Source organism: Tenebrio molitor, chromosome 9 (assembly GCF_963966145.1).
Source record: "Tenebrio molitor chromosome 9, icTenMoli1.1, whole genome shotgun sequence".
Classification (NCBI taxonomy): domain Eukaryota; kingdom Metazoa; phylum Arthropoda; class Insecta; order Coleoptera; family Tenebrionidae; genus Tenebrio; species Tenebrio molitor.
In genome coordinates this window covers 1,871,279-1,881,119 of record NC_091054.1, presented here as the reverse complement: position 1 = coordinate 1,881,119, position 9,841 = coordinate 1,871,279, and the positions used below count along the sequence as shown (strand labels likewise).

General features: G+C 34.3%; 2 protein-coding genes across 2 annotated transcripts; both read left to right on the top strand.

The window, feature by feature from the left end:
- Positions 1–241: 241 nt before the first annotated feature.
- LOC138138193 (pickpocket protein 28-like) lies at positions 242–2,738 on the top strand. The gene is made up of 8 exons (XM_069057983.1): positions 242–444; positions 491–730; positions 782–899; positions 947–1,095; positions 1,144–1,342; positions 1,390–1,660; positions 1,709–1,946; positions 1,995–2,738. Exons 1-8 carry the CDS (start codon positions 305–307, stop codon positions 2,218–2,220), a joined length of 1,581 nt encoding a protein of 526 aa, XP_068914084.1. The 5' UTR covers positions 242–304; the 3' UTR covers positions 2,221–2,738.
- A 2,796-nt stretch (positions 2,739–5,534) lies between these two features.
- Positions 5,535–9,816, top strand: LOC138137804 (pickpocket protein 28-like). The gene is made up of 8 exons (XM_069057356.1): positions 5,535–5,759; positions 5,806–6,048; positions 6,102–6,207; positions 6,265–6,416; positions 8,651–8,849; positions 8,948–9,218; positions 9,266–9,515; positions 9,567–9,816. Exons 1-8 carry the CDS (start codon positions 5,623–5,625, stop codon positions 9,790–9,792), a joined length of 1,584 nt encoding a protein of 527 aa, XP_068913457.1. The 5' UTR covers positions 5,535–5,622; the 3' UTR covers positions 9,793–9,816.
- Positions 9,817–9,841: the final 25 nt, after the last annotated feature.

The window sequence follows — 9,841 nt, the reverse complement described above, 5'->3', positions numbered from 1 at the left end:
AATCGACAACGTAAAAAACTAAAAGCAATAACAAAAAGTAGCTCAAAAAATAAATGTCATTTTATTTTTTGACACAAAATTTTTTAAATATTTTTTTCGAGTTTTACATGAAGCCAGTAGCTCGTGGTTAAAATTTGGTGACGCATTTCAGTAACACCCTGTATAGTAAATTTCAGTGGCATCATAAGAGTTTATTTATAGAGAAGCGCGTTTATTTCCTGAACAAAAATAATCCTACGTTGGCTGTATAAAAGCGGTTGATAATATTTTCTCGCAGTCAATTGAAAACCTCAGAGTCGATAACATGACCAAAACTTCCGCCAATCGAAACAATCATTTGAAAAAATCGCTAACAAATGTGCGAAATTACTTCAAACAATACTGTGCCTCTACAAGCATTCATGGATTTAGATATTTTGGGGAAGATCGAACGATTTTTGAAAAGTAAGTCAAGATCATAAAATCACTCACAATTCAGTTCAACTTTCAGAATATGGTGGTTCATTATTTTTGTAATTTGCCTATCTGGTTGTGGTGTTATGATTTTCAAAATCTACGAGAAATACGACAACACTCCGGTAATTGTCACCTTTGCCACCAGAGAAACACCGCTCTATAAAATACCATTTCCTGCAATCACAATCTGTCCCGAAGTAAAATCTGTAAAGCGGTTACTTAATTTTACAGACTTGATGCTGAAACAGGACGAGCTAAATTTAACTGATACAGAGTAAGCATTTTCGTACTTTTTGTTTAGATCTAATTGAGTTAACACCGAAAGGAGGAAAAATCTTGAGTACATGACACAGCTCTGTGACAATCCCCCAGACACATTGCTAGCCCCAAATACAACTTTCAACAACACTTTTACCAACGAATTTTTTGAAACACTTGATCAGGTACAATTTAAATCTTTCTCTAAAATCTTGTACCATATTGTTTTAAGGTTAAACCAGTTTTCATGATTCTTGAATGTTCATTTCTGGGCCAGGACATAGAGAACTGTGAGGACGTTTTCACTCCAGTCTTCACAGATGAGGGTATTTGCTACTCTTTCAATATCTTGGATCGTGGCCACATTTTTAACGATCTTGTGTAAGTTTCTGTCGAATTATTTTTAATCTCATGTCAACAAATTAACAGATACCATTACAAAAACTACCATAAAGTGGACGAAGATACCATGTCCTGGAACATGGAACAAGGGTATTTAGACAGTTCCAAGATTAATACGTATCCATGGAGAGCTTTACTGTCAGGAGCTTCCAACGGTTTCACGGTGTATTTGGGTGTTGACAATGAAGACATAGACTTCATGTGCAAACAAATCCAAGGATTTAAGGTACATAGATCCATTTTGACAACTGGGCACTTTTTGCTTTCTCCTAGGTTGTCCTCCACTCCCCAGTACGCATGCCCAGACTAAACCAAGAATATTTCCGGATACCTTTGGACCATGCTGTAGTCGCATCTGTCCAACCTGTTGTAATAACAACATCCCAGGAGGTAAAAACCTTTGATGTGGCCAAACGCGACTGCTACTTTCCTTCCGAACGAAAGCTCAAATATTTCAGGACCTACTCCCAACAGAATTGTCAACTCGAGTGTTTGACTAACATCACACTGGATAGTTGCGGCTGTGTTAACTTTTTTATGCCAAGTGAGTAGTTGACATTTGACGAAACATGTATTTGGAGGCGTTTTTCAGGAGAAAATTCGACGGAAATCTGTGGTCTGGGCAAGTACAAATGTATCAAAGAAGCCGAACAAGCTTTGATGTTGGAAGAACTGAACAAGTTTCGAGATTTTGTGAAGGTTGAGTTTGAAGATTGTGACTGTTTGCCGCTTTGTACAGATTTGAGTTACAATATAGAAACGTCGCACACGAAATGGGACTGGAAGGAATTGCTGCGACTTATCTTTAGATCCAAAAATCTTGATGATGTGTATGAATGTTTTGTGTTTAAGTTTGTTGTTTAATTTTTTTGTTTTAGAAAGCATCTCTCAAGCTTGACAGTTTACTTCAGAGTCAATCATTTTATTAGTTCTGAAAGGCATGAATTATACGGCCCTACAGATTTCGTGGCGAATTTTGGAGGACTTCTTGGATTGTTTACAGGATTCTCCATTTTATCTCTAATGGAAATTATTTATTTTTTGACAGTGAGAATATGTTGTAATGTTAGGCTTCATGGGAGATGGACAGGTGTTGATAACTGATTTTTTGTATTAAATAAATTTTTTTAAGTTCCTAAAAATATCAATTAATTTGCGTAGTTGTATTTATATAGTGGGATCTGGTAAGTATCCAAATGTTTTAAATACCGATGAGACATTCAGAACCTTACTGATAGAAATGACATAATGAAAATTTACAAGAAACGACTATCGCGATTATTAAAAATGTCAGTTTTTATCACCCGTACTTGTGTAAAAGCGGGTTGTAAATTATTTTCAGTTTTATTAAAATTAATCTTTGACATAAAAATTTCTCTGTATTTTTAGTTTCTGTAAACAAGGTAGAACTTTAGAATCTATCTAGAAATCTAAATTATTATCATTCATGATTTTTAAATATCCAGAGACAATTTAAGTGTTCTTTTCTGGTGGCTCTAAAAAGTGTTCACTTATGATTAAAGATGTTACTACACGAGTGTTGTAACGGACGTTTTTTCCAACGGATGTAATACTTGTGGGAAGACACGAGCGTTCCTGTCATATGATTTTTTACAGGACTGGATGGATGTTCAAAACCAGTTTCCAGGAAATTTAAAAGAAGATACTGATTGAAAATATACAATTGTATTCTCGAATTATCCAACAAGTGTTTTATTGCAACCTTTTCCCTAAAAACTTCTATTTCGACCTTAGGAAGGAAACCAATTCTTCGGGGTGGTCAAAGTATCCTTATATTGGTAGTGAAAGAATAGAGAATTATTGAATGTTGGTATCATTATCTATAATTTTTTTTTTTGATACTCTCGAAAAACACTCGGACAGGTCGATTTAATTTTTTTAAAAGAAACATTTTCGGATAAATAACAAAGTAAACAAGTGGCACAGATATGCCTTACGAGCACCGAGCGCCGTGGATGCGTGACAAGCGCGCCCGGTTTAAACTCGGGCGGTTCGGGGTTCAAATACCTGCCCGGATAGAAGTTTTTTTCAAAAGTTTTCCTCGTCTAGTCCTGTAGACTTATACACAGGAAGCGAATGCTGCTTAAGTGACCACATCCTCTAGGAAAGCAGACGACTACAGTGTCCCAGCCGCAGGAGACTTCTCGCGGGGTCTCTATGGAGGGTCGGACCGGGGTTATTTTATTTCTTCTTCATGATAGCTGCACGCTAAAAATGTCAATGATCAAAGTGTCAAACTGTCAAACTTGAATGTACATCCATAAATGTATATCTTGTGACAGTGAATGAAAAAAAACAAGAATTTTGTCCTTGATTCTTCTCTAGAATCTTTAGCATCTGCACGTCATGTTGTTCTTTTCATTACGAGATGACGTAACAAGAAAAGAAGCGCTATGGTCAATTAATTTCGTACACGGTCTAGAAGATCTTAATGTCCTTAATGTCCAACAGATGCTTAATGACAATGATCTAATTCTATTAGATGTTACATAAAAGTCTTTTAAGTAAAATTGGCGTGTAGTTATTTTGGTGCAACATATCAAGAGCTAAAATTGGATAGACGTGTGATAATCCAAAATTAAATCAAAACTCTTGAATTGCCATTAGTAAGTTGTGAAAATATAAAGTGTAATGTAAGCTTCAAAGAGAGAATATCATTCACTTAGATTAATTATGATTTATGCGAATAAAATACATACTTCAAGTTTTCAATGAAACGATTTATTAATGTTTGTCGGAAAAAAATGCAAAATCACATTTTTGAAATAGTTACTAATTGGATATAAATGTCACTTGTTGTTTAATTTAATTTCACCCAGCAGCTGTTCAAGAATATACTGTCATATATCACACAAAAATATTTTTATCAGTAAATACCATGTTTTTCTTGAGTTTAATTTTTTTGTGAGCTTTGAATAAATATCATACTCGTGCTTAAAATTTCAAAGGATGCAGTTTAAAATATTTACTCGATCGTTTAAGAACTGGTCAAAAAATAACAGTTATTTGTGAATCAAGGCCAAAAAGTGCATCTTTTTCGTTCGAGTCTGGATTTTCTAGTCGAGGTGCAGCCGAGGCTTGAAAACAGGCTAGCACAAAAGGTACTTTTTGGCAGAGGTGTACATTACATTTTTTAGGCGACCGCACGAAGCACTTAGACATCATTGAAAAATTTTTTACAATTACCAATTTATTTTGTATCTATGTACTTTTTCGAAATAGAAATAAATTAAAATATATTAACAATTTTCTTAGAGTATTTTTTACGACCTTGCCAACAAAACGAGAAATTTGAAATAGAATTACTATTTATTGCTATTATCCTCTGCGACGTCCGGCGGCGTATTAGACATTTATTCATCACTTTCGCTGTTGCTATCAATTATATCAACGTTCATTCTCTTATTGTGCACCAAATAAGCACCAGAAATAAACGATACAACACTTTTTCGAGCAAATAAAATACTTTGGTTAAATTTAACTGTCAAATTATCATTTGTTTTCAGTCGGTTTGCTCGGTTTTGTCGTTTTGTCGTCAGCGTCGGAAAAAGTGCGTACGAAAAAGTGCATCCAAAAAAGTGCGTCCAAAAAAGTGCGTCCGAAAAAGTGCGTCCGAAAAAGAGTCACTTTTCGTCCGCTTGGGAGTATTTGTACGTAAAATTACTTAAAAAAATATTCGCGGTAGATAATAAAAATAACAAAAATTTCGTTTGATGAAATCTTGTCGTCTCGAATGCTTCAAAGGAACTTTCGACTTTAATTTACAACAAACACTAAAAGTATCAGTAGAAATGTTAAAGATAAACGAATGTTCGATGTTTTACATATTAACTTAAAATACGTTTTTGGAACCGGTCCAGCAGCAATCTATCTTACAGCTGTAGATTTGTGTACAATGTCTCAGTCATATTTATTATTTTTGGGAATTTAATAAAAAATTTGTTTGTATTATGTTGCGTCTGTTTAGTCGGAAAGGAATCATAATTTACAGAGAACTAGAAATTATGGAACCGGCAACAGGTGAACCCTGTCCAAACGTGCATTGTAGCATTGATTCATAAATCGCATAAAAAAAAATTGTTAGTTATTTGATGATGTGATTAGTCTCGTTTATGCAAGGTCATGTTAAAATGTGTTCCACTTGGCGAAACTTGTGACAAATTTCATTGCCACAGTGTTTGATATTTACTAATCGAAATCACTTATTTATCAAAAATTGTTTGGTTTTTGTGTTTCGCTTTTATTTCAGTCAAATTTATTTTGGTTAAAAATTGCGTTTGGTTTGTTTTAGAAAATTTTCCTTTTGCAAGCAATCTGTAAAACCATAATAAACTATCCCTGTAAATACCGGACAAAAGAAGCCTATTTTTAGGCCGAACCTAAACATGCCGAAATCTTCTATGTGAACTAAAATAAGCCTACTTTCAGTATAAAGCTTTTCTATGAAACTTTTTCTGATCAGTCAGTTGGAAACCGCAAAGCTGAATGCACAGTGTGATGAGTTCCCGTAACAAAACCGCAAAACCCTTCACAGACGTTCGAAGATATTTTAAAGAATATTGCGAGGCAACCAGTATTCATGGCTTCAAGTATTTTGGGGAAGACCGCTCAATCTTCGAAAGGTACAGAAATCTAACTCAATACGATTAGTTTGTTACAAAATTGTAGACTGTGGTGGGCTGTTGTCTTCATCATTTGCCTGTCCGGTTGTTGCTTCATGATTTATACAATTTACGACAAATACGAGAGGAGTCCTGTTATTGTCACATTCGCGACTAAAGAGACACCGATTTATAAAATCCCGTTTCCGGCGGTCACAATTTGTCCTGAGAGCAAAGCAGCCAAAGAAAAATTTAGTTATAGCGCTACAGTGCTCAACAAACTCGACAACAATAATTCTAATCCCGAAGAGTAAGAATCGTGTCTTTATATCTTGATATCGTGTGTTTGGAAATTGTTTGTAGAAATCAGCGACTCGATTATATGTCTTTCTTATGTGATGATTATGATTTGGTGCCACATTCGAAAAATGAGACGTTCAGTAATCATTTCTTGGATACTATAGATGAGGTGGGTGCCATTGTACCATGTTTTAGGTGATAAGACTGATAAGAATATTTTCTTTAGATCAAACCAAACTTCTTAGATCGTGTGTACAACTGTACATTCATGGGGAGAGAGCTGAAGTGCCGTGATATTCTCATTCCTGTATTGACAGATGAAGGAGTTTGTTATTCTTTCAATATCCTGGATCGCAGCCAAATTTTTAATGACTTGGTGTGAGTATCGCTCAGATAATTTTTAAAATACATGGTGTATCTTTTGTGGATGATTGAGAGTTTTTTAACACCTAATAAATTATCAACAGTCTAAACTACATAATGTGGATTGATTTATCAATAAAACAGTCTGATAAGAAGGCAGTCGATTTAACATTTAGTATTTGTGGCTTCTGTTATTAGATAGCACAATTTCTAATGAAATACAGTTATTTGTACAACTAGTTATGAAAGTCATACTTTTTTTTATGAATTTGCAGTGTGATTAACGAGGGCGTAGTCCGAGTTCATCAAGCAAATGAGTGAAAAAAAGGAAACTTTCATAACGTGGTGTACACGCTATTTTTTGCATATCGTTGTGTTGAGAAATTTGGCCTAAAAGGATTTATGAAAAATTAAAAAAAAATCTAGAATAATCATCTCCAAGGATGCAAAAAAAGTACTACTTTCACTACGATTTTTCGTTTAAAAAAGTGCTACTTTCATTACGATTTTTCGTTTAAAGAAGTGGTACTTTCATTACGATTTTCAAAAAAAAAATCAATGATCAAAATATTTGGATGGAAATTATTGTGATCCAAAGAGAAATGTTTTTGGCAGAATAATTATTTTGTTCTTGTCTTAATCAAAGTAATATTTCTTGAAATTATATCATAAAAAATAAGACTTATATTTTGGAGTTTTAAAAAATTGATTAGATTTTCAAAATTTTTAACTTTTCAGTTCCTTTTTCACAAATTCACTTTGTCTAAAGTCTCTTTGCAGAACTCGCGGATTTAGAAGCACTCGTGCGCTGCGCGTGTTAGATAATTATTTTTAAATATGGTAATGTGTCAAAAATGAGCCAAATCTATCTGGCCTTCAAATGAAATCCTGGGTTGGAAATCGTCAATTGTTTTGCTGTTTTAGAGTGTAAACTGACAGTTGTAATTAGAGCATGCTGACAGCTAACCTAAAATTTATAAACATAAACTCTTTCTGGCTTTTTTTTTTGCAAGGCAGAAAACAAACATGTTCAATCTTGTGCTGATTAAACATAAACACAACTGTCATCGTGTCAAGCGGTGGGAAATTCAAACTCTACACTGTTGCAAATGGTTTACTTTTTCAACGCCTACTTAGTTCGCAGGTTTTCATTTGAACGCATGATACATGCTGAATTTCCGAATATTTTTGTATTGATTGATTTTATAAGGAGTATAAAGAAAATAATTTGCCTTAAATCTAAATTAGTGTTAGAACTTCCCATAGGAGGACTGAATTTTGGAATATAATTAATTAACCCCAAGAACAATTTTCGCTCTTCGAACATGGCCATGTCTTCCATTAATACCACGTTGTTTACAAAAAAAATAAATGTAAATTGATTCGAAACTGCCGACCATAAAACTTACATTATATTTTTAATACCTACCGCGATGGGGGACTTAAGTTTATTTTTTCTTAGAACTAGCAATAAATGACATTGAATTTAAATTTGAACTGTTGCCAAATTCGTTACAACTAGACTAAAAAATTTATTTTTGTTTGCTGTCACTCATTCTTTCACTTGCTGCCAGTTTATGGCAGATTGCGTGATAATCGACATGATTTTTCAATTATATTACAGTAAACATTTGCTTCACGAAATGATACTACTGCTGTCCACAACTTAAGAAATAGCATATTTTCAATTGGAAAATAAGAAAAATATTCTCTCTTGTTGAAATCGAGTGTTCAGTTCAGAAGCTCATCAAGTAGTCTTTGAAGTTTTCATAACATTGTGAAGCATATTTTAGAAAATCAACGACAAAATTTAGGTTAAAAAGTGACATTTTTCGACTCAAGAAAAGACGTTACATTCGCAAAACACAACTGACATTTGTCAAAGAAGGCATCGTCTCCTTTTTGGCTTCTTTCATCAAAAAGTCATAGCCAATTTGATGAACGTTTCATTTGAACACCCGTTATTTTCAGTGCTAAGAAATAATGTTGCAAGATTAATGGGGTTATTATTTTTAACTTTTTTTACAGTAAATATGAAAGTGATTTATTTTCAAAGACAAAAAATTGTACCAATTAGACATCTAGTTAATTTTGTAGTTTTGGATGACTCATGAAAAGCAATTAAAACATTTATTTTAAAGAAATCCAGAAACTAAAAATAAGGAACTTTTAAAATAAAATCAAGCACTTTAAATTTAAAGTGCTCCTTACATTGTGTTTACTAAATCATTATTGATTGTATTTTTTAGAAACCACTATAGAAAGTATCACAAAAGCCCTGTAAGCTCCGCAACGTGGACCATCGAAAAAGGCTACTTGGACGAATACAGATTCGACACCTATCCAAGAAGAGCTCTTCTTGCTGGAGCTTCCAACGGTCTCACCATGCATCTGGTCACCACAAAAAGTGACATCGACTATATGTGCAAAGGAGTACAAGGCTACCGGGTAATAAATTCTTAAATTAAAAATAACTACCATAAACCACTTGCTGTTGGAACGCACTATGTCAATAAAACATAAATAATTATTTTCATTGCTTAAAGGTGATCCTACACACTCCCATGAGGATGCCAAGATTAAAGCAGGAATATTTCCGGGTGCCTTTAGACCAAGCTGTTGTCACAGCTGTCCAACCAGTGATGATCAGTACTTCGGAAGCTGTAAAAACCTACGACATCAACAAAAGAGATTGTTGCTTTCCTTTTGAGAGACAACTGAAATTTTTCACTTCCTACAGTCAGCTGAACTGCCAACTGGAATGTTTGACAAATTTTACGCTAGCAACGTGCGGCTGTGTTAATATTTTTATGCCAAGTAGGTCAAAACTCTTCGATTTCTGGTTTCGTGCATGATGCTTTCAGGAGATCACCACACACAAATCTGTGGCAACGGAAAATTCGAGTGCATGAAACGCGCCGAAAGCACTCTTCAGACTGAAGGACTCTATGGGAGGTTCCAGGATGGACCTGTTAAATCCGTACAAAGAGACATAGATTGTGACTGTATGCCCCTTTGTACTGACTTGAGCTACCACACGGAAACATCTCAAACCAGTTGGAACTGGAAGGAAGGGCTCAAATCTAGAAGCAAACAAGAATTTGACAAGGAAAAGTACGAAACAAATTTTTGTCGAGATAAATATTTGATTTGGTGTATTTTTAGAGTGCATTTATCAAGCTTGACTGTTTATTTTAAATTCAACCATTTTATAACCTCTGAGAGGAACGAACTCTACGGACCAACCGACTTTCTGGCCAATTTTGGAGGTCTTCTAGGACTCTTCACAGGCTTCTCTATTTTGTCCCTGATGGAAATTATTTATTTTCTTACTTTGAGAATTTGGTGTAATGTCAGGATGTACGGCAGATGGATAGAAATTAATCGATAAGCCAATAAAATCAATCGAAAGTGATGTTAACGTGATTTTAATTCAAACC